Source organism: Musa acuminata, unplaced genomic scaffold (assembly GCF_036884655.1).
Source record: "Musa acuminata AAA Group cultivar baxijiao unplaced genomic scaffold, Cavendish_Baxijiao_AAA HiC_scaffold_1087, whole genome shotgun sequence".
In the NCBI taxonomy this organism is placed as follows: domain Eukaryota; kingdom Viridiplantae; phylum Streptophyta; class Magnoliopsida; order Zingiberales; family Musaceae; genus Musa; species Musa acuminata.
The window spans coordinates 61097-86171 of NW_027021301.1; the positions used below are offsets into that span (position 1 = coordinate 61097).

A 25075-nucleotide genomic window follows, 5' to 3' on the forward strand; every position below is an offset into this window, starting at 1 on the left:
GCAGTTATTGTTTTGTCTCCAAGATCCGTTAAAGCAGCCGAATGCCCAGACTTAGTAGAAATAGATGAAGCAGCTACCGATGCTGGACTTGCGCCTTGCCCCATACTTAGTAGAATGGAGGGGAAGCGGATTACTATAGATCATAAGCGTGAGAAGAATAGAGTACTGGCTTTCTTGTCTAGTAGTGACTTTGCCCTGTTCCTGTTCCTTTACTTGTGTAGTAGTTACTTTGCCCTTAGTGACTTGCCCGGCTTACTTAGTTGTTTGTCCCGTTGCTTGCTTCTGGAATTCAGAATGGAACTGAAACATTTAGTATAGAAAAACTGTAAACAAACGGAAGAAGAATAGAGGATAGGGCATCACTATGTAAATAAGTAAGTAAACTGCCTATTCAGGACTAACCCCTTGGATGAAAATATGGGAACACATATCAATAGGATGAGAATGCCTTACCTCCGCCCTAGGTACCTTCTTTATACATTACCTATGGACCTGAAACCCATACTGGAATTCCATTCATGAGCCCTTATATACTATCTTATTTATTATTGATTTGACTATCTTTTCCCTTATATACTATCTGATTTCTTCTCAATCCATAGAATCAATGAATAATAGAATTGTCTCTCTCTCCTCTCTCCTGATAGGATATAGGACTGGACAAAGGCAAGGGAAAGAATAAGAAGACGAGAAGGTTAGTTGCCGGAGTGGGCAATAGGTCCTAAAGTGGATTATGGACATACCAGTCTAGCTATTATCTAGTAATAAGGACAGAAATACAAGAAAATCCGTTAATGAACTACCCAGAGGTTTGTGTTAATTAGTTCAGGACAGAGGCGGAGGACAACGTCTACAACCCTTACGTGGACAATAGGCACCAACAAATAAGGAATCTAATATTTCCCTGGACACTGACTTACATAAATGAGCGTTCCTAAGAATCTATTTTTCATACTATGTTATTTGCCTCTCAACTTTAATGAAATCCAAGTAGTCAACTATTCCATAATTGAGTATTAAGGTAAACACACTCCTTTAGTATTGATATTATTCTTGTAACCAAAGTCTGAGTTACATATTCTATTTCTTTCGTTTTGTGAAATCTTTCTATCCTCCATTCTATTGATTGATAGGAAATGCAATGATCTATTTAGTGCTCAAATCTTCATTCCAATAATCTAGCAGTAAGGAGTGAGTTCTTATATACTTTCTTTGGTTGGAAAACCCAACGCCAAGTCTCTAGTTGTCTCCTTTCTCTTTTCGGGGGAGCAGAGCAGTCAAAGAATGGAAAAGGAAATGATTCTTCATTCATTATCATGGCGATTCCTCACAATTGCTCCTTGTGATGCTGCGGAACCCTGGCAATTAGGATCTCAAAATGCAGCAACACCTATTATGCAAGGAATCATTTACTTACATCATGATATCTTTTTCTTCCTTATTCTGATTTTGGTTTTCGTATCACGGATCTTGGTTCGCGCCTTATGGCATTTCCACGAGCAAACTAATCCTGTTCCGCAAAGGATTGTTCATGGAACTACTATTGAGATTATTCGGACCATATTTCCAAGTATCATACCGATGTTCATTGCTATACCATCGTTTGCTCTATTATACTCAATGGACGAGGTAGTAGTAGATCCAGCCATTACTATTAAAGCTATTGGACATCAATGGTATTGGAGTGCGCCTCTTAACGAGGGTGATTTAAGTGCTTAGAAATGTACCGGTAGTTCGCGAAGCATCTGGCTTACCAGTAATCTCCCATTCCCGGCGTCGAGAGACTATAAGAACAATAGCATGCCAGAAACTGGGGAGTTTCAGTGGTTAGACCTATACCCGGAAATGCTCCCAGCATAGGAGCCTATGGTTCAATTCCTTTTGTTGCTGGAGGTACACATACCTCTTTTCTCGGTGTGGAAGTAATATACGCAAAATAGATGCTTAGGCATGCAATGTCCGATAACAGCGCTGAAGTAGTTCATCTATCGGCACCACAGCACAGTGGCATACAACTTTCTACCTAACGGCCGGCCCCGTCACCTTTCGGAATGAGGGATCCCCGTTGGCAACAACCACAGTAGTAGTAGCAGAACTACTGGGCCAAGACAAGAGAGCAAAACCGGTTCTTCCTTTTCCTCTTTCTTCGCTTCGGGGACGGAGGTCCTACAGTAGGTAACAGCATGCACAAGCAACCGAAGGGGACCAGCGCTTCTACTACGGAACCGAGGAGCCGTTCGCAGCGATAAGCAAGGGATGTCGTGAACGGTTGGAAAAGGTCAAACATAGATAATTAAACAAAGTGATGTCGTAAACAGTATAGTAGGGAGGTCAAATAGAATTTCCCTAAGCGATTCGTGAACAGTAGGAGGTCAGTCAAACATAGAGAATTCCACTCAGCGATGTCGTAAACAGTATAGTAGGGAGGTTCAATCTCATTTACCTATGAATAGAGTCATCCTATTCTCTCTCAATGGATATAATTTCGAATATCTCTTTTGCTTAGTCATCCTATTCTCTCACTTTTGCTTAGTAATCCTATTCTCTCACAATGGAGGATCTAATTTCGAATATCTCTTCTGTCCTAAATTAGATAAAGATATAAGGGTTACTCAATCAATTCAATTACCCGCTGGCATAATGCAGGCTAGAAGTGGGAATTCAAGGTCTCATGAACTACTTCATTTTAGTGGAATAACTTTATGGTCAGAGGCCTATAGATAGATCCTTTTAGATCTAAGGTCCGGCCATTCACATTCGCATTGAGAATCTATACTCCTTACTTGAGAGGTTAGGAATAACTCAGTATCTTATCTATTGGGGCCTACAACTTAGCCGAGCCGACTAAGCATCACTCTTTCTTTTCTTTTCGAACAAAGAAGACGAACTTCACTTACTATAGGATCGAATTAGCTTTCCGGTAGTGAACAGGTCGTGTCGTCCCATACCTTCTCTTCTGACTGTAATATTTGTGTTGAACTGAGTAGTGTTGAACTGAGTCCTTTTTGGTTCCAGCTTCACTTCAGTAGGTAGGGCTGGGCTCAAAAGGGTGGGTCTGCCTATGAATAAGTAAGCGGGCCTTCGATTCCACCGGGGTCTTACGGTCTTTCTCTGATAGGGGACTTAACTAACCAAATAATAATAGTGCTTGCTTGCTCTCTTTATAAGAGTAGGCAAAATAATAATAATAGTGCTTGCTGAGTTTATAGGTTTTAGTAGGCTCATCATAGTGCTTGCTGAGTTTATAGGTTTTCTAGTAGGCTAAAGAAGAATAGTGCTCCGTATCCGTTTATAGGAGTAGGCGTGGAAAGCTTTTAGCAGGTAACCTTGCAAGTTCAGTTTGGGGGGAGGCGGGCGTCGACCCAACCTTATGAGTATTCGGACTATAACAGTGGAGATGAAGAGTCACTCACTTTTGACAGTTATATGATTCCAGAAGATGATCTAGAATTGGGTCAATCACGTTTATTAGAAGTTGACAATAGAGTGGTTGTACCAGCCAAAACAAATCTACGTATGATTGTAACACCTGCTGATGTACCTCATAGTTGGGCTGTACCTTCTTCAGGTGTCAAATGTGATGCTGTACCAGGTCGTTCAAATAATACCTCTATTTTTATACAACGAGAAGGAGTTTACTATGGTCAGTGCAGTGAGATTCGTGGAACTAATCATGCCTTTACGCGTGCGCCCGGATACATAGGCCGACAGCTGAGCCCACTCTGGCTTAGCCGCACCACCCGTGGTAGGGGTGCGAGCCACCCGATAAGCAAGCTATTACAGCGAGCCGCTTGAGCAGTAGGGAGCCGAGGAGCAAGGCAGTAGATAAGATCTAATATTGGGCCAGGCTCCCGGTAGAGCAGGGGAAACGGTTAGGATAACCAACTTGAAACGCGGAGCCCGAGCGGCCGGCGAGCGAGTGGTTAGTGGCAAATAGCGCCCTAGTTGATGGCATTCCTCTCTGCGGCTGGCACTAGAGGAACCACGGGACACTCCATACAAAGGCAAACTCGTCTTAGGGATGAGACGCCCGCGCAAGGACCTCAATTCTCATTAGGAGGTCGAACCAAGGAACTATAGAAGTCGGGGATACCCCGTCCCATGGCAACGCAACAGTGTCCTGAGGAAGGAGTTTAGAGGCCTTATAGTAGCACAGACCTTTAATTCCAGGTCATGCGAAGGGGGCCAGTCCAAGATCTACAACTCTTCTTATTAAATGAAAAGACAAGAGACGCTCTCAACGGTTAGGCGCCACTCTAAGTTATTCTCAAGCTTCTTCATTCGTGCCGCGGTGAACTGAACGAACAATAATCAAAGTCAGGGCAGTCTTAGCTACAGGAGAAGGACCTGCTACGGCAGAGACAACTTCTCCTATTCTTCTTCCTAGCCATCTGTTACAAGTCCTGTTTTTTGGAGCTTAACTGTCTTCGTAGACTCGACTAGTCGCTTCTGGCGAACCCTCAACTTTCAGCTCCCTTTCAAGCTTCCGAGAGGCGAAGGGATTTCACCTATGATCTGATTAGTAGGCAACCAACGTGTACTTTTCGTGTTGTTGACGTTGACTTTCAAGCTAATTTGGAAGGATTCTCGGAGCTACTCCCAGCTCAAACTATGGTCGCAGAGGTCTCTTAGTTCAGATCTAGGAGTGTGAGCAGTACGAGCGGAAAGGCTCTCATACTGTTTTGAGGGAAGGGGGCTACGATGCCAAACCTTACCCCTATCCATCGTCGTAGAAGCAGTTTCTTTGAAAGATTATGGTTCTCGGGTATTCAATCAATTAATCCTCCAAACCAACTAACCCGTGGAAGCGGAAGCAATAGTAGGGTGAGGGAAGTGGGAAGCTCAAGGAAGGCTTCGCTCGCTCAATTCGCTCGGTGGAGTGCATAAGCCCTATTTCTTTTATTGAAGTAGTAGAGGCCTAACTACACGAGCTCGTAAGTCAGGAACGAGTCTTGTATACGAACAGCTTCCCCTAGTCTTCTGTGCTTCTGGCGAAGCTTAACGCACTATTCTAATATAGGCATTAGAGGCTAACTCCTTTTAAGGCCGACCACTACATAGGAGCGATAGCGAAGCCAAGCCGTATAAAGGCGAGCAGCCCTTATAGCAATAGCAAACGGCCTACTTATAGCCCTATTTCGTTTTAGCCTTTCCTTTCTTCAGGGACTTCAACTTACAAGCTCATAAATGTCAATTCATAAATCCAGAGACCTGAGCTAGTGACCAAGAAAGACCCAAATCCAATAGATCAAGAACGGCGAACCTACTTTCATCAAAGAATTCATTGAAGATCAGATCTCGTTAATAAGGATTTCGTGGATGGATAGAAGCACTAGCTACTCAAATCGCTTCTATATACTTCTTTCTGATTAATGGCAGGATATCAATCTATCGAATTCTAGGCCCAGAGCGAGCAGCAATGGCAAAAGATGGAGGAGAATGTTGTGTTGTATGGGAGGCAAGGCAGGATCTCTTTTAACAGCAAAAAGCTCGAAGCGAAAGAGGGCCGATCCTACATTCCAAATAATGAAGCGAAAGAGGGCCGATCCTACATTCCAAATAATAGCATTCGCAGTGGGAATCAATAAGAGAGAGAGCTATTTGCATTCACAGACAGTAGGAATCAATATTGGAATTCGCGCCTCACCTTTCTTTCTTTGTGAAGATTCGGGGTGGAGCCTTAGAACAGGCCAGGCCCCTTGGGACGGTTAGGAGCATAATGTCTTAACCACTAATACCGCTTGGAGACAAACCAACCCATAGGAATCTGATGCCTCTTTCAATTGATGCTCTTTAGTTCTGCTTTCTATTCATTCTCTTTTGTGCAATTATTCAGAATGATCGGCTAATAGCATAGCACTACGATGAACTACGAGACGAGCAAATAGCACTCTTCATTATATACTTACTCGGAACTACGAGCAAATTGCACTCCTCTTACGAGCCACTCCCTAAAGTAATAGTAATCTAAGCTCACTCCTCTTACGAGCCACTCCTCTTACGAGCAAATAGCACTCCTCATTATATACTTACTCGGAACTACGAGAATATTCCATTCATTCTAAAAACATTTCTAGTAACTGACTGAAAAGGACTTATGCATCAGTCTTATTCGCTCTGCTAGACAAAAAGCAGAAATATTACTAAATCAAACGAGTCCTTCCTTAAAGAATAAGGATCCGGGGGTTTCCTATTGGTCAAATACTAGAGGCTGACTCGGGGAATTAGGATAACCCTCTTTGCTTTCGATAAAGGGGCTTCTTTCTTTTCTTTCTCGATCTTATTACGCTTTCACAACGAAAGGAAAAGGAAGAGCACTATGTCTTCATTCTTCCAATGCTCACCACTGATATGATATGCCCTGGAAAAAAGCTTGATAGAAAGAATCCATTCTCGATAGAGCAAGCTGAGGAACACCTGCACGTACGAAAGGAACCAAGACTCGGGTTTTCTTGTTTCATAGCTATAGAATTCAATTAGGGTTCTCGTTAGATGGTCTAATGGATAGGACAGAGGTATAATAGTTCTTTGCTCTCTATTCTTAGAAAGAAGGAGTTATAGTTCCAGTTCAAGCACTCCAGAAAGAAGCAACGGAGAAAGAAGGAAGGATACATCGTGTCAACAATCAGAATTGCACTAAGTAGCATGGGAATCAAAGACAGTAATTTCAGAGTGGAAACCCAGAGGATAGGAATGTAACCACTGCAGACTTTGACTAATGTTTCCGAAACTTGAACTCGTATTGGTAAGGCTTGAATGGCTAACACCAATGGAAAGAACCTAACTGGTAAGTAGGAGAATGAAATCACCACTAATGAATGAGAGAACTACTAATAAGAGTGGAACAGGGGCATGAAACCAATGCAAGTAAGAGTCCAACAGCTAACTATTATCCTCGCACTACTAGCCTCGAACCTTGCTCTAATAGCTTTAGTTCTTGAACCACTACCTTTGGATCTTGCTCTGCCAGCAGCTGACGCTGACCTTGCTTTATTGAAGTCCTCCGATCCGCTCTTGATGGCTGTTACTCTACCCTCAATGCCTATGTTCTAGGTTCCAACTGAACTGCCCTTTGAATAAATAAAAGAATCAAGAAATTCACTACCGATAAAAAGAATAACCTTCCTTGCTATTGGTCAGTATCTATTGATCCGGATCCTTGCTTCCGAGCTGGGACTATTGCTTCTAGAGATGCGGCTACTACCTCTTAGACTGAAATAGCAACTTCTAAGAATTGACGACTTCCACCACCTCTAATACTTGAACGGGAGAATGGGACCTGCCCCACGCTATTGGAATTGAACTAGACATACAGATCCGCTGCTTTGGTGTTAGCCCGCCCTACCTCTAAGACAACCTAATTGGATTTCTCACCAACCATACTTTCGTTTTTGAACTTCTATTTCTCATATGTTAATTTAGACTCTATTTATTAGTTTGATATTTCTCATATTGAAACTAAGCAGCGCGGGAATGAGACAGATCTGTTTCCGTTTTAGCTAAAGTAGCGGTAGACCAAGATAAAGGAAAGGCATACTCTTAATCGAACTATACATAACATAGGATGGTGTACAGGAGAGGGTAACTACGAGAATAGTGGGCAGGGTCCTAAGAGTGAAAGGCTTGAGTGTCAGCAGCGAAGGAAGGTGAAATACAAGTTTGTGAAAGCGGCTTGACATTGGATAGAAACAATAAGGCTTGGCACGTAACGGGGACACTAAGGCGGGCTTCCCTAGCTCCAAGGCCCATACTATTGATTAGCATTCTAAGACTCTGGATTCGGATCCTGCTCTACTACAACTTTGCCTCTATCCAAGTATCTCACAGCTTACTCGTATTCTTTAGCCCCTTTTGCTGGCTTCAGTATTTGACTTGTTCCTCGCATCCAGCCCACAAGAAGTTGAGACGATATCTCCTGCCTATAAGTGTGCTTGGAACCCTTTATTTCTTCCACAACTCCAAATCTGAATTGAATCAGTGCTTCTAAGCCCAATCCCCCAAAGAGTAATCCAATAGCACCCAACAACAGATGAACTATGGGCAAACAGTACTGACAAATAGACGACTTGTCCTAGCGCTTCTCATAACCAACCTCGCAACAAGGGGATCGAACTCATCGGTATCAGAACAAGGCGCGAACAGCAGCTAACAGGGTTTAAATCACAGCTACCAAGGTAATAGCTCTAAACCGGGGCCTATAACAACTACACCCCATAACATATTAGTACTTTTTTGGACGGAGAATAGGCTTAGATGAAGTAGTGGCAGAGCGAAAGCAGAGATACAGTTTACTGTAGGGTAAGCGAGACTAAAACACCCACAACATAGGAAAGTCAGCCCGAGCTAAGGTGATATCGGCCCTAGTTTTGAGTTCAAGCTATTAGGGTAGTGTTTCAGTGAAAGCAATACTTGATATAGGGTGCGGGAGCCTTAAATGCTATTAGGTTTGGTAGCCTTAAAGGCAAGAGTGCCAGTTCGGAGCTACTAATATAAGTTCATAGAATAGGGAATAGTAGTCGACTAATCACTGACCCGGATCCTTGCTATCAAACAGCCATTCCCGAGCGGAACTACACCTTTCACTCTGGATTGACTACTTGCCCAGTTGCTTGGCCGCAGGGCACAGGTATTGTAATAACAACAATGAAATATACTATATTAAGGTATATATGTAAGTTGATTATTGTAGCAAACACAACTTTAGCGCGCTTGGTGGCTCATGATCGAACATAGGCATGCCAAGGGGAAACAAGCTTAGGCATTAATACAAGGAGAGGCTGTGGGTTCCTAACGGGCAAGACTAAAAGCAAAGATTGTCAGAATCATAGGTCGTAGAGAAAGGTTCGGGATCCGCATCAGGGGTAGTATAAGGACGAGTTGCATTGGGTATGGTCTTAGAAGCAGTGGGTTCAATCTGATAGCAGCGACTCTATTCTTGTAGCCTCGAGAAAGATGCTAATGCTCACAATAAGAATACATAATTGACTGGGGTAGCACAAGAATGGGTTTTGTTCAAAAAGGATCAGAACGCAACTGCCAAGTGGGGAAACCAAGAGTGGAAGAAAGGGGTGCCGAAGCCTAGATCTCTCACTAAAGAATTGAGTGCAGGGGTTTTCTTTTGTAGTGCGCTGTAACGTTAGGCTAAAAGACAAGGGACGGCGTACTCAAAGCGAGGAGTAGCTGAGTTGACTACTACGCTAACAAACAAAACTATAACGTAGGCCCCAGAGCGGGTGAAATACGGAATTCAAGTCAGAAGTCTCAGAGTGTTGTAAAGCTTGGAAGCTGGATTCAGGTAGTTAGAGTTTCACTCATATGTAGGATGCAAGGCGGGAGTTTCAGAGAAGTATTGAGTGTCAGGTGCTCTAGGCTTTCAGCACCTAGAGAGGAGAGACCCCGGGAAAGACAGGCTCAAACATAGGAGCAGAGGTCAGTCAAGGCAGAATCAAACAAATCAACCGGGAATCGAAGTGGATCGAACTCATAGGTAGCGGAATAGAACAAGGAACCAAGGCTATAGCTGCTCCTGATAAAGCACTAAAACTCAGAAAGGTATGATCTGGCGCCGAGGGTTGCTTCTAGGCTTCGACTACTGACAACAAGGATCAACCGGGGTTTTGCTATACAGCTTTTAGGCTTTAACTAGTTCTATTAGACTTTAGCTCAACACTCGGACTTTGCACTAGCGCTTACGGGGAGAAATAAGGTTTTCAATGCTGCTTTTAAGACTGATAAGAGAACTACGGAATGAAAGTTAGGACAGTTGAAGTTTGAAACCAACAAGAAAGAATGCAATGGGCAAGCACAAGACTAGAGCTAAGAAGCCAGATCTGAGGTCGGGAATTGGAGTTTTCAAGTCAGGATGTAGTATAAGGCCAGATAGGAGTTGTCGCTTTAGATGCAGTAGCGAAAGTTGTTAGGCGTAGTTGGATCTGAGGGTTAGTAGTCAAAGTATTATAGCGGTAGGGTTGTCTCCGGTAGTTAGTTAAGCCCGAGATGCAGTAAAGTTCTATTTCAATAAAGGAGTAGCGGACCTCTACCCGCATGGGAAACATAGGCATGAGAAACATAGTAATGGGAACCATAGTAATTGGAGGGCTTAGTCCCAGTCATCGAGAGCGGATTCGAGGAATGAGAAAGCAGAGTAGCTGGTTTGATCTAACAAGCAAGGTTCTAGTTCCTACAGGGGTCTAGTTCTTTTCTTTCGCAGGCGGGCAGCACTCTACTCTTTGATTGGCATTACTTAGCTCTATTTAGTAGAATGTGTTTTATCGTATTAGATTGATATTCGATTTGATATTTGTAGTTTGCTTAGCTACACTAGGTTCAAAAGGGATCTTTATCTACTCAACGTAACACACACACGGATTCTATCTCTAAACTGACCTTGCCGAGTAGAGTGGGCGCGATGAGACACTAAAAGCAACCATCCACAGACTTTGTTATGTTATTTCAAGGCGGAGTTGACGTTGACTGATGCGCGAACGAACAAAGACCAAGTGCCCCGGGGTCCGCTAACAGACTCATTTATGTCACTTTAAGAATGAGCCAGCAGCCAGCAGCTGACGCTGACCTTGCTTTATTGCTCTTGAAATCAGATTATTAATATGAATGAAGATAATGTGTTGACTCGCTGCCGAACCTATACGAAACTCGCTTCCACACAAGAATTGACCTCACCCTTGTAAACCTACAGCCTATGATAATAGGTAGACTCAAGCCCAGTAAGCAAGGATCGAATCCAGTAGCTAAAGTACTCGTTCTTAGTGAAAGCCTTGTTGATGCTACTTAAAAGAATGGGCGCTATATCACTTTCAGAATGAGTAGTACTGCTTGAAGGCTAAGTGACCCTATGACCTTATCTTGCTTTATTGGTTTCGTTGCTAACACCTTCGATGCCTTCCTTCGTCCGTGATCAATGAACTTAACTAAATATATTGATAATGTGTTTTCTCATAGGATATTGGAATCTATTTGACAAGGGAATCCACTCAACCCACAACTGCAAGAAGAAATACTACATTATGTATCTATTATTAGTTGTTACTACGTTATGTCTTCGACAGACTAGAGCTACAGATACTGATCCTTACTCATAAGCTTCCAAGCCTAACTATCCTGTCTTTTCTTCTGTAACTAATGCTACCAGGACTTCAACAGTGAAAAAGAATACTTTCCTACTACTAAAAGGAATCCTACTAAAAACAGAGAGTTGCCCTCCGTCTTGCCTTTATTTCTGGGCAAACCAACCTAAGTGCTATCAAACGAAATTATGAAAATTCTCCTAGGTAACTGAAACTGCCACTCCTCCATCTAAGGCTTACTTTACTACAGCCAAGGATGCCACACTACCTGATATACTCGAACTAGGAACTAGGACTTACACTCGGGGGGAACTAGGCATTAATACTTATTACATAACCCAGGTGCTGAAAGCCTCGAACCATGGAATTATCCGAATTGAGCTACTTGCTTATAGGACTTAATCCCGAGGGCATAGAATTCGACTAGGTAGTAAAAGAATGAGATGAAAGTCAGCCTGATATAGAAGAGAGATAGTTGTAAGCTATGACTAAACTAAGTAGTTGGAAGCTATGACTATACTAATAAGACTCAAACAAGGACATATAAATTACAGTCCTATAATGCCTATAGGGGGCGTCTCTCAAGAATGAAACAAAGAAGCCGCAACTCGGGAATCCTACTCCAAACTAGAACTCAAGAAATATAGCCTTTGCTTCTCACACCTTTAGTCTTCTGCCCAGGCTGCCTCCCCTTGCTCTAAGTCTCCCACCTCTTTCTCTCGTTCTTGCTTGTAAGTTGAAGCCTATCATCTCTTTTGGGTACCCCATGAAGCTAGGACAGAATTCACTCAATTAGTACAAGACAACAACTCGTATGCGGTTGCGTGATTAAGTATTAGAATCCAAAACAACAAAGCAAAGTATTAGATTGAAACTCATAAGTCAGAATCCAACTGCAGCAAATAATACTAATAAATAAGCCCAATAAACACTTGAACTAGTGTGACACAACTAGAATAGAACTGAGAATACAAACATTAACTCTAAAGTGGGAAATACAGAATGAACTTAAGTAGTTAGGGAATGAAACGACTCTATCACTAAGAATTGGTCTAGGGATCGGAGGAATAAAAAACTCAAAAGTCCGCGGGAAATAGGGAATGAAACTCCGTATTAGAAGAATGCAAGGGTGAACAGAGGAATCCGACTCAATAGTAAGTAGTACCCTTACCGCAATCAACTAATAATTAGTAAATACAGAATGAATCTAATCAGTCTAAGAATGGAATGAGCTTCACCAATCTAGTTATCTCAGGCAGGAAACTCAGAATGCCAAAAAAGTGAGAATGCTCGGGGCACTACATCAGAATTGAACCGGTGCCTATGAGTCTGACTTGACTTACATTAGCTTTACTATCTATATGCCCTAAGTCTTGCTTTTGACTGCCTAACACACTGCGCCGCTACACTCTTTCAGTAGTCCGATCCTTCCAATTAGTAGTTGGTTCCCAAGTTGCTAGTTAAGTAAGGTCTTGGTTAGGAGTTGATGAGCTGGCTACAAGAATAACTGATAGGATAGGTTGATGAGCTGGCTACAAGAATAACAGATAGGATAGGTTTACCCTATAGGCAGGAAGGATTAGACAAATCAAATCAATACTTTCAAGCTATAACCATTGGGGCATGTTTTAGATTTAGTACTCTTTTTCACGAGTTTAGTCTGCCTTTACTAGCTATCGGCCTTACTATCTGTATTTGAAGTCTGTAGTGAACCCACGGCTCTCGTGCTCCTGTCTTGGATTGTTTTATTTGTTCATGGTATCCTTGCTTCTTAACAACACACTGCCGCGTAACTACATTCAATTCATTATTCTTTTGCTGTATAGTATAACTTCTTTCTATTTGCTTAGGGAAATAAGGTGAAAAACATAGAAATATGGCGCTGCGTAACACAAGGTTTTGACTACCCTATTGATTTGATTGATTTCCTCTCCTCTTGTGCCCAGTTGATGCTGGTACTTCCCCGGCTAATGAACCAGTTGATGCTGGTACTTCCCCGGCCAATGAATGAGCGGTGACACTTAAAGAATGAGCTTAACCACTTTCAGAATGCTCCTCGGGACAAAACCTTATCGTTGTTGCTCGCCGCCCCCACCTCAATGAATGACCCGCGGAGACTGACTTAATGGTCGATCGCAGAATGAGCGGTGTTACGACAAGAACGAGTGGTGAATGATTGCTCGCTCACAGGGCCGATGGTCGCTATCAGATTAGAATGATTGGGAACATCGTTTTGCTCACAGAAGGAGTAGGTGCACCAACTACCGAGAACGAGTTAATGGTCGATCATAGAATTAGTGATGTTACTTAAAGAAAGAGTACCTCGCCTTAAATTCTGAAACTCTTGACTTTCGATGTCTTCGACCAAGCAACTACTAGATGAAGAATAGCGGTAACTATAGGAATTCTTTGACTCCTGAGTTCAGAGTTCAGTTCAATTCCCACTTGACAACTTGCCTACCCGACCTCTAGTGTTAACGCCTAACTCTCCTCTGATCTTGCCTCGGATCTAGCTCTTAACCAACCCGCACCTCTTTCTCATCCACCTATGGCTCATTCAACTAACCTAACTCTGTCAACTAAGCAAAGACAGATTCCACTTTCACTGGATTGCAAACCTTAGCTTAGGGCTCTCCTCCTCGCCAACACCAGACTTGAGATCTTACGTTTGATACCCGTATTTGGCTCCCGAACACATAGTCAGTAGTCAACTGGTTCTCTTACCTACCCGAACTAACTCTATCTTACAGGCCTACCACCTTAACTGGTTCTCTTGCCGGACCCGACCTATAAGAAGTGTGAACCCCGAGCTCAACTCAGTTAGTGCTTCTGCCTCTCCTCAAAGCAAGTACTTTCTTCTTTAAGAACTATGGATTGGATTGCTCTTCTAACTCTCCCTAGCTACGAACCTAGACTCCACTCGCCAAGCTGCTACTGTTCCACTCGGTCTTCAACAAGAAAAGAAAGAGTACACGCAACTCTCAATCAGGTCTTCAACTAGTCAATTGAAGGAAGTAAACTACCCTATCGCCCACTACAGGCTCTCCTCTCGCAACAGCCAATCTCTCTCCTCTGGTAAAGCACCGAACCAGTATCTTTACCCTGACTTGATCTGATCAATTGATACCCTTGATCTGAGCATCTGGGAATTAATACCCGAGTGTTAGGATCGGAGTGGGAAGAGCTCCTACCGCTAGTGCGACTTAATCTAAGGGCAACGAATTCTTATTTGGAATAGGCAATAGGCACCCACATCTATTATACCACCTCAGGCGAGGCAGAAGCACTAACGCAGTTCAAAGAGACGGCTCCTGTTCGAAAGTCAATTCCTAGTCTGCTCTTGTTTAATACCGAGTGTCATCCCTTGTTTAGTCTTCCAGTCTTGTTGAGGATGTTGGTGCTTGTGTTCATTCTGCATCTCATTCCTTAGTAGCAGTTGCTGTTGTAGTAGCTTGATCTTTTTCTAATGCTTTTCTTCGCCTGAGGAGACTTTAGTGTGGCCCTGTCTTCCTTTAACCTGTCTCTCTAAAATACCTTATCATTCATATGTTATATTCCATGTGAATACTTTCTCTTTCTGGAACAGGTTCCCTTGTTTGTTCCGTTGCTTTCACTTTCATAAGAATATGGGCATCTGCATGCTATACGTCTAGTACAATTGCCATTGCTAGTTCCTTTGTGCTAAGGCGAGTTCTACTTGTTTGTTGCGCTAAGGCAATCAGTGGCATCTCCATATACGAGAGAATCCGAGAATAAATAAGTCGAAAGGAATCCGTTTCAAGGGAAAGAAAGAAGTAGAAGCGTGAAGGAAGCTCAGTATAAGCGGGAAATCAATCTGTATAAGATAAGCGAGAAAGAAAGAAGTCTAAAGAAAGCAAGCGGGAAGGAAGAAATCTCAAGGAAGCTCAGTAGAAGTGGGAAGGAAGAAATCTCAAGGAAGCCTAAGTATGATAGGGCGTTGAAGCGCGGTCCAAAAACGAAGGTCGGTCTCTGGGCGTGAGGGCAAAGTAAGCACCTGAGCAAGCACAATAAGCCTAACGCGCTAACAAGTAACCTGATTGAACTCCTAATGTTGCTTGTTCTAGTTGCCTGTTCCTAAGGTTGTTGCTTTCGCCAGGTATGATAGCTATAAGATGGTGCGTGCATATACTCTCCTATTCATATTATATAAGTAAGAAAGAGTCAAAGTAACAACACTGTGAAATTCCACTCTCAAGAAAGATCAATTCCATAGAATATGCACATGCACGACAACTTATGTAAGAAAGTGTAACCTTACTGTTGTAACTCACTAACACACAAAAGCTCTTCCCTATTGCTTCTTTATTATGACTTAACTTGACAGCTTTCCTATGGCTTATTTATTATGACTTGACGGCTTCTCTTTTGTTTCAAAACTTATTAGCGTCCGTGCTTATTGACTTTCAGAATGTCGATTGGCACATTGAAGGCTAGACTATGGTACTTGACTGGACTTATTCCCTTTGGCGCTCTTCCTCTTGCTTGTAGATGGGAGGGTACCGGTTAGTTGCGTGTTCGGTTAATGCTTGAGAAGTCGAAAGTCAATTTCACCTCTTTTTATGCGCTGCTCGATGTCAAGTCAGTGCCGATTGCGGGTGCACTATCTTACAACTATTCCTTAGAGTCACAAAGGGTTGAGTAAGTAATTGTTGTTAGGTTTGGTGACTTCTTTCAATGACGGGTATACGGAATTTCTCTTCAACAAGTCAACAAGCCAAGCAGTTTAGCGCTTACAGAGTTATAAGAGTTCCTGTCTTCATTGGCATTAGGTGTTTGTCGGGACGGGACGTTGCGCTAACGAAACTAGAGCAAGTAGAAACCATTATTTCGGTGCGGTGCCTCACTTCTATTCAAAGAACTCGCATTAGCACAACGGGGTCTCTGCCTCTGAGTAAGGAAAGGAGTCAGGAGACCAAGCAAGCGATCAAAAGCAAGTGAAGAAGCTTGATAAGATGCCACAAAGAATAGAAATGGAACTGACACCGTACTGTAAGGAGCTAAGAGCCTAATATTACTGATGTGAAAGTCAAGGTTCGGGGCAATCACAGTCCATTCTCGTCGACACTTTCCTGTCAATCACCTCTCTTGCAGACAACAAGGGAAGGAGCAACAGCCTACTTATAAGTGTATAGTGAGCGTCGCATTAAGTGTATAGTGAGCGTCGCATTCTTTCCATGTTAATACAAGAGCAGAACCCATATTCTTCTCAACAAGCAATAAGATACCGCTGAGTGGGCATTCTAAAAGAGCTTCTTTCCTATCGTAGACCTTTAGCCTTAACCGCTCTATTACCTGCGCATTATTCTTCTTTATTCTATTAGATATAATAGAGGCTTATTCTTCTTTCTATATATGATTTATTATCTAGGCAAAACGTATTAAGTAAGTAGGGTAGCTCAGCTCACTTGATACTTAACCGAGATACAACACTCTTCTGCTTAAGCTATACGATGAAACTAATTGTTCTGTCCCGCTGGTGCTTTTTTCATTTCCATTTCACTCTCTTGCATCACATTGACCTAGCAGTCAAGACAGTTGATCTTCAGTAACAGTTGATCTTCAGGCAACATTCCCTTTTCCTAAACGGCGCTGTCTTCAGGGAAAACGGGAAGTCATCTTTCGAGCACCGAGTCAAACAGTTGCTTGTTGGGCTAAATCATTGAAAAGAATTGCACTCAGTAGTGGAAAGGGAAGCAAATATATAAGTGGCAAAAGTACTATTTTCTCTATTCGCTATCAGCCAAGTCTACTTCGCCAGTACAACCGGGATGAAGACTGTTACTATTAACTTAAGGGCTGTCTCTTTGAACTCATTAGTGACCGGGGCTCGGCTCCTATTAACTTCTTTCAACAAGCTGCTGGCTCTGCTCTAACTGATTCCTTTGGCACTGCTTCCTCATACGATTCCACTAGAACAGAACTTCACTCTCCTTCTGACTTAACCGCTTACCTTCTGGAACTAAGATAAGAGTTTTACTAAACTGAGTTGGGGTAGTAAACAGCTAAGTAACTACGCTTCCCCTGATTCTTCTGTCAACTAATACAGAATTAAGCAAGCTGCTTTCTCATCTACTTCTTGCCAATCAATACTTCCATTCCTGGGGCACTGCGGATTCTATTACTGCTTACTTCTATTCATTATAGTGGTTGCCAAGAGAGGTCTCAATTCTTATTACTGGTGTTCCTAGGACGAGTAACCTAAAGTCTCTCGTACCTACCTCCGCTTTAGGGTCATTCTGAGTAGTACTTGTTTCAGCCTTAGACTCATCAGTGCCATTCTGTGACTCCTTCGTTTAAGCCACCAAGGCACTCGGGGGCAACTACAATAAGAAACAACATATAGTATATTTATTTGTTGTTATTACTCCAGATGTGTTCGGTGACGCGGTAGCGAGTTAAGGACTACACAGCATCAGTCCTAGCAGCCCTAGGTTTGATTCTTGTTGGTAGTGAGTGAAGTCTGGTTGTTAGTAGCTCCATCCTCGGTAGCACTTGTTTAAGTCTTGGATTTACTGTATTAAGTCTGATCCCGTTCCTTGGCCCCTACCTTATCTATCTTCTTTCTCTTTTCTTCTCTTCTTCCTTACTATTTCCTTTGTATTCAAAACATGTAACATCTGAATTGTCAAGTGGTTCGTTCCTCTTCTCCAATCCATCTCTATATCATCTTTTCCCTTATAAATGCTGTGACCATAGCATCCCCAGTAGGACTGAATGATTAAGTAAGCCATGCATGTAAGAGTCGCTTTGTCAATGATAATGGATACGCGAAGGAACAAAGCCTCACTTCTGGCTCTATCTCCACATCGATGAAGGAGAGGAGTACCATAGTTTAGGGGCTAGGCAACCCTTGGGGCTGGATTGACTCTGGCGGATAAAGCTCGAGAAGCACCAACAATCAAATCCTAAACCTAGTGTTTACTTGCGGTGACAAATCCTAAACCTAATGTTTACTTGCGGTGATTGGATCCATAGCTTAATGGTAAAAGCGACCAACTCCACATTGGTCCAAAAGAATATAGAGGGTTCGATTCCTGCTGGATCCAAAAAGGCCAAATTCCACGTTCCATTAGTGTATTTGAATTGGCTTGGCTCTCCGTTCCATTAGTTTATTTGAATTGGCTCTCTATCAATGGCCATACTGAATGAATTGGTAACATCATATCAATACCAACAAATATGAACTCTGAGTCATAACTCTCCATTCTTATCAATACTGATGGAACTCATGGATGAGGGGTCTTATAGTATGAACGAGAATTCGCTGTTTTTACAGAAAACAAAGTCGGAGGGGGAAGAATAAATAGACACATATCATCTTATAGAGAGAAAGAAGCACAAAAAGCGAAATACTTAAGAAAAAGGCCAGACTCCACTCACATATCATCTTATGGAGAGAAAGAAGCACAAAAAGCGAAATACTTAAGAAAAAGGCCAGACTCCACTCACTCTTATACTTGACTTCTACCCTGAGCACTGGCAAGGTATCTGTAGACACAGTAACGTGAAATCCAATCCACGACGGAATTCTATCTATGTATGGGCAGCAAGCATCATAGTAGTATTGTATCGGTCGTAATGCCAGAGCAGAGGAATAATTCCCGCAAGGCAACGAAGGGGACGAGCTTGGGTTGAAGCATGATGGAATTCAGTCCTATCCTCAATTTATGAGTTACAAATCAAGTCTTACGGGTTGGTTGGTCCGATCGATTGTTGTAGCTCCTGGTCCTTTAAGAATATAGAGACAGAGATTTCAGCCTACAGCGGCACCCTCCCTGAGTAATAGCCGACTTGGACAACTACTCGGGACTCCCTACGCGTCGACTAGGCTTATAAGAATAGGCTCCCCTCACAAATAATGGGCTAACATTATAAGAATGGGCTCCCCTCACAAATAATGGGGTTGAATAAGCTTTTAAATGAGCTCTACAACAAAGGCCGGCACGATGGAAAGCGGATTTCTCTTTTATATAATGTTAACAATTTCAACAAAATAAGAAATTGGGAATTCTATCGGGATGAGGTTGAATTATACTATTATGGATCGCGGGGTGGGGAAGAGGAATCGACGAAGAATCCAGGAAAGAGCCGTGAAGGAAAAGCGTGACGAGTCAATTCTTGTCTTGCTTGAAATGTTAGAAGGAGCTAAATCAATAGGTGCCGGAGCTGCTACAATTGCTTCAGCCGGAGCTGCTGTCGGTATTGGAAACGTCCTCAGTTCCTCGATCAATTCTGTGGCGCGAAATCCATCATTGGCTAAACAATTATTTGGTTATGCCATTTTGGGCTTTGCTCTCACCGAAGCTATTGCATCGTTTGCCCTAATGATGGCCTTTCTGATCTCATTCGTATTCCGATCGCAAAAACAATGTCTTTGGTGATATTTGGATTTAGTAGGAGCTAGAGATTGTAGAATTTTCGAATATTAGAGTGGTGGGTGGGTGGTCGATTAGACGGTATCTAGTTCCAAGACTATGGAGGTTCAACTCCTCCTTAATCGCAGTTACTTGACTTGCTTGTCCACTCTCCTTAAAGAAAGAAGCCACCTTATGGGTCAGAGTACTTGAGCCTTTCAAAAGGATCTCAATGATTTTGTAGTCAGACTATTAGTAGCTCGTATCGCTCCTCTATCAAAAGGAGTGAAGCTAGCTTAGTTCATAGAAGTCAGTATTCCACTCTTCCCCTTTCTTCTTTGAAAGTGTTTGAGTTAAGGCAGCATAAGTGCATCCGGGCAGATAATGGTGGTGAATACTGGGGTCCGTGGGAAGATTATTGCAGAACACATGGCATCAGGCTTGAGAAAAGTATGCCGAAAACCCCTAAGCACAATGGAGTGGCGCTAACGATAAGCCTCAATCAGGGTTCCGAAACGATCAAATGAATCCCATCCTCTGCTCGCCTCCCAGCCAATACTAGATACTGGAGTCTCGGGTGCTTGTTAATATAATAAGTCGACCATAATTCCCTTCGTACTGGATACATACAGTTTCGAGTCAAGGTAAGGGCTACACCTAACTTGAAGTTAATAAATCGAGCCAAGTCACGTATACAAACACATAGCAAGCGTATTCATCAGCTTACTTTGTTTTGTTAAGAATGCACTTTCCTGCTTGAATTCCAGTTTGACATTCAGAATGATACTAGCGCTTCTACAACTCTGACTCTAACGCCCTTCACTACCTTTACTTCGAATCTCACACAACTAGCTTGCTTTCTATAACTATTGATCCTAACTTGGAATCTGACTTTATTGCCTAAGAGCCTGTGACTACTAACAAGAAGAATGGCATTAAAGGGGAACTTATTGACTTTTGAATGGCAGCTCGACATCCATATAGAGAATAATGGAACTTAGAGCATACAGGACTTGTGTTACAGGTTTTTCTTCTATAGCTATACGGGCTTTTCTTCTATATCTCCCCACTTTACTACCCTTGCTTCAATGCCTACGAGTCTCTCCTCTTCCCCCGGGCTTTCGTTCCTTTACTATAACACATGCCGTAGAGCCTACCCTTACTCTTCTTTATCCTAGTAGCAGAGCCAAAAGACTATTCTTTACACACCCTGTGCTTCAGTCTGTCTGTCCTACCCTATAGTATGACTTTCCTGGCCTGGCCTGGCTATCTTTCTTTCGCTACTGATATCACATCTCACTTACTGAACAAACAGAACTGCTTGAAATGCCTATAGACTATAGTTTGGGCCTGACTTACTGACATCTAAATCATATGTGAACTTATTAGCCTGCCCTACCTTTCTTTAACCGCAGTATAAGAGGTTCGAACTTATACGGATGAGACCTTAGCTTATACCACTATTAGACTTCACCCCCACGGATCAAGAATGGAAATAGTACTTCCGAGCCTTACCCATTAGCTTCATCCACCAAGGCTTTCAGCACCTTTATTCTAAGAAAAAGAAATCAACTCCGCTATAGCTCCTACCGCATCACCCGAACACATAGTCAGTAGCGCTAAAGGGCAGCTAGTCAATTGAAGGAAGTCAAAAAACCAACCAAACTCGTAAGTAAACTACCCTCACTCTCAATCAAGTACATCTACTAGCACTAAGAAATCAATCCAGCCCTTCCTCTGGCTTGACTACAAATACAATTAGGGTAGGGCTCTTGACTACTCTCCTCAGGCGGATTATAATAAGGGTGCAATTCCGACTTTAACTAGATGCGCTAGATCTATCCCCTTATGTTTAAGTCTTCATTGATGGGTGACTTTTGACTTTGTTCCTTCTTTCTTATAGAATATGAGTGAAGTTGATGAATCCGCTCGCTTACATTGTACACTGGTAGCAGACTTTAGCCCGAGATACTTTGAGAGTAATTATAGTTTAGGCCCTACTGATTATAGGAAGAAATTCATTACAAGAGCCGGGGCAGGGCTACATAGACATAGAGAATTTCCCATAAAACAACAGAAGTGCTGAATTCGACATACTAGGCTGGGTTTGGTCAAGAAGGAGCACGTATGCGGAGACAATAGGAAGTGGGTAAGAAAGCACTCTTACTACAAAGATAGTAAATGAATAGGGGCCAAGCGTATACTTCAGAATGGAATTTGAAGACTAGGTCCTTGCCCTTGCATTAAAGTGAAGTGAGGATGCGGTTAAGGCTTACGGAATGAGGTCAGTAATTACTGGTTGCGCGGCAGGAACAGTGTTAGGGATATACTATTCAATCTTTTATAACTCAGGCGCATCCACTTGCCTCTCTCTACTCTGGCTACAAATACTTCTTTTATCTCTCTTGCACTAATAGCACACAGGACTGGTTCAGATCCTTTTCCCACTATAAGTCCTCTGATCTGGCACTGCTTCCTTTGCCTACAAAATACTCTTTAGCTAGTGTTCCTAGGCTTAGTTCCACTAGTAGGCTTAGTTCCACTAGGGCATCAGGCAACTGACTTAAGGCTTATACTAGCTAGTGGAATTCTGTAAACTCCCAAGCTACTACTCGGTGCTTTGCTTTAAGGCTTCTATTTACGAGTGGAATTCTTATATTAGTACTAGGGCATCACTTATCTTAGTACTAGGGCATCAGTGGTTGAATTCCGATACTGCTTAGGTGCATTCTGATCTACTACCCTCCCAAGTGTTGAATTCTGATCTTAGTAGTAAATGTAGTGACTTGGCCAGCTATTTACTTATAACTAACTACTCTAAGAACAAGAACAGACTATCATCTATAATACCAGGCACTCGAGCTCTACATTCCTTGGTGAAAGATTCTACCTTGCCTATCTCTACTTTGGCTACTGAGTTTGGCTACGACGTTCAATTCTGATTCCCCGAAGACAGGACTTGGTCAACAAATACTTCTTTCAAGAGGTGGGCAAGGGAACCTACTAGAATTTATATGGGTTTATTATACTGTTCACTTGTATATAAGTTCACAGGCTTCTACTTACTTGTTGATTTCTTACCTTCCTAGCCTTCTACTTCCACTCAAGCTTGAATTAGATATTAGGCCTGAGTTAAGGTATTCAATAGTTACTACTTCCATTCTTCTTTCTAGCACTATAAGGGGTAGCTCGATAGTAGGCATTCATTCCTTAGAGATAGAGATTGGCTGTTTCAGAAGTTCAATTATATAAGATGTCATTTAGGAGACACCCCTATCTTGACGGTGAAGTAACTTTATACTAATTAATAGAGTAAAGATACCCGCTTGCAACTTACTTGAGAACAGCTGATTCGGGAACTCAACCAAGTAGTCAACAAAGAGCAATAGGGGAGCACACCAGGAAGTTAATAAGTATCCGACTTAAATAAGTAAGGGAAAGTCGACAAGCTACTTACTGAAGAATGGAATTTGAAGACAGCCTCCACCAGATTATGAGTTTGATGAATACCATATTGACTTTCTTCTGATCCTAGAACTAGACTTGTGGAATGTTCCGAGTCAAACCTACCTGGCCCCTACTAATTGGAGTATTGATCCTTATATAGGAGAACGTATTCCAGGGAACGAGAACGGATGAAACTCTCAGTGGTTGGTTGTCTACTTATCTATCTGTGTCTTGGCCCTGTTTTGTTTGAGGACTTGGCTGATAGCAAAGATCTGATTGCCTCAATTCTCAAGTCACTTATTGTCTCCCACTGTAGTATACGCTTGGCCCACAACTAGTAAGTAACTGAGACTAGCAACTAGTAATAAGTCATTTAAGAATTCCACTCAAAAGTAGGAGTTACAGAAATCCACTCTCAAGTGGGCAAGTAGGAAAGTCAGAGACAAGCTACTACTGTTCAACCCCTTATTAGAATTTCTTGAACCAGTGCTAGCAAGCCCGGCAACGAGACCTATAGCTAATCTCACGACTTAAAATAAGGGCAACAATTCACTTCATTCTGACCCTCTTATCGCTAGATCTATCCCATAACGAGTATACGCTTGGCTCCATGTGTTTGTAGTAGATACTTGCCTAGTTGCTGGGCCCCTTGCCTTTACTTACCTTCAAGCTGTCTTCCAACCTTGCCCAATACGGAATTTCTATCTTCTATAGGATAACTTACTCGGACTAACGCCATGAACAGAACAAAGCACTTCTACTTGAGAGCACTAGGGGTTGGTTACCCGGATCTATCTCTTCTTTGTATTGAAAAGTTGGAAGTCACTTCTCAGACTTATGCCTCTATCTGTTCTATCCTCTCCTCTGGCTCATCCACCTCTTACTCGCTGCCCTGGCTTTAAGGCTGCCTAGCCAAGGCTTCCCTTTCTTTGGAATCTGATTTCTATTCTTTATCTGGTAGCTGACCTCTGACCTGCGCCTTAACCCTACTTTCTCACTTTAGAGTTTCTTTCCCGAGTTCAATCTAGTTTCTTTAATAATATAAGATTCCCTAGTTCAATATAGTTTCTTTAATAATAATAGATATTTGGATATAGCTTTTCTTATACTGAGTGTCTACTGAGTGGGGCCAAGCAACGACTCCTTAGTGCATTTCCCAGAGTTTAGGCCCCTGTTCCTGCCTACTGACTAGCTCACCTCTTGAACTCCCCGGGTGAAGGCTTGGATTGACTGGTTGCAGCCCGGTAGTTACTAGCATCCGTCTTTGGAGCAGTGGTTAGAGACCCGAGCTACCCAGCTGAAGTCTTGAAACAGATACCCTCGCTACCCAGCTGAAGTACCACTAGCATCAGTACCACACCACCCAATAACAGCTACTAGACCTTAGTGACCAATACAGAGAATCAGCAGACACCACATCAGCCACCAAGACACTACTCATGTGTCGCGGCAGTCCCTTTCCTATCCGTTCACCTATAATCCTATCCGTTCACCTATAGAAAGAGAATATAGAATTTAGTATACATTTAGGAGTGGAAAAGCAAGGATAAATCAAAGTAGTCTTTCTATGAGACAAGCTATTCTTACGGTGTTAAGTAAACTCTATACTCCTGCTCTGCTGACACCACTCCTCTGGTTCATCCACCTCTGACCTCTGGCTTGGCTCACCACTCCATTCCTTAGTATAGGACCGATATCTCTTGCTCCAAAGAAGCTCTTAACTACGAAACTACTTGTTGGCACAAGAACACCCCACACCCGGCACAAGCTAGTAAGTAAACAAAAGCACTGAAGCCTACCCGACCTCTTATAAGTGTTAACCCCGAACCGAGACAAGAACAGAAAGAGTATCTACGGAAGTCGACCTAGACCTCGCTTCAAAGCTAGTAAGTCCACCGATTCTCCGCTGCTATAGTATACGAGTAAGCCTACCGATTGTACTCTTTCCTACCGATTGCCAGAAGCTATAGTAGTGACTTGGCTCGTTGCTTGGCGTTGCTTGCCTCTTAGTTGACAGCAGGGTCAAATGAATTGTTGCCAGAGGAGAGTTCGATTTGTATAGTAGTTGCCATGGGTAGATGAGCCATAGGTCAGAGGTTTCATAGAAGTTATAAAGATGAGCCATAGGTATAGAATCACTTGTTACTAATGTGACTGATAGAGCAACTC

General features: G+C 42.6%; 2 protein-coding genes across 2 annotated transcripts; both read left to right on the forward strand.

Annotated features, from left to right (window-relative positions):
- The first annotated feature begins 581 nt into the window (after positions 1 to 581).
- LOC103974065 (cytochrome c oxidase subunit 2) lies at positions 582 to 5147 on the forward strand. Its single transcript, XM_065177937.1, has 3 exons — positions 582 to 1684; positions 3368 to 3685; positions 4722 to 5147. The coding sequence occupies exons 1-3, from the start codon at positions 1285 to 1287 to the stop codon at positions 4796 to 4798; spliced, it is 795 nt and encodes a 264-aa protein (XP_065034009.1). The 5' UTR covers positions 582 to 1284; the 3' UTR covers positions 4799 to 5147.
- A 12443-nt stretch (positions 5148 to 17590) lies between these two features.
- LOC103973025 (ATP synthase subunit 9, mitochondrial) lies at positions 17591 to 19551 on the forward strand. Its single transcript, XM_009387482.3, has one exon. It carries the CDS (start codon positions 19124 to 19126, stop codon positions 19484 to 19486), a length of 363 nt encoding a protein of 120 aa, XP_009385757.1. The 5' UTR covers positions 17591 to 19123; the 3' UTR covers positions 19487 to 19551.
- Positions 19552 to 25075: the final 5524 nt, after the last annotated feature.

Excerpts from the sequence above, each read along its gene's own strand:
- LOC103974065 (XM_065177937.1), top strand. The coding sequence starts at position 1,285 with ATGGAAAAGGAAATGATTCTTCATTCATTATCATGGCGATTCCTCACA. Across the intron at positions 1,685-3,367 it reads TGGACATCAATGGTATTGGA|CTTATGAGTATTCGGACTAT; the intron begins GTGCGCCTCTTA and ends CGTCGACCCAAC. Across the intron at positions 3,686-4,721 it reads AACTAATCATGCCTTTACGC|CCATCGTCGTAGAAGCAGTT; the intron begins GTGCGCCCGGAT and ends CCTTACCCCTAT.
- LOC103973025 (XM_009387482.3), top strand. The coding sequence starts at position 19,124 with ATGAGGTTGAATTATACTATTATGGATCGCGGGGTGGGGAAGAGGAAT.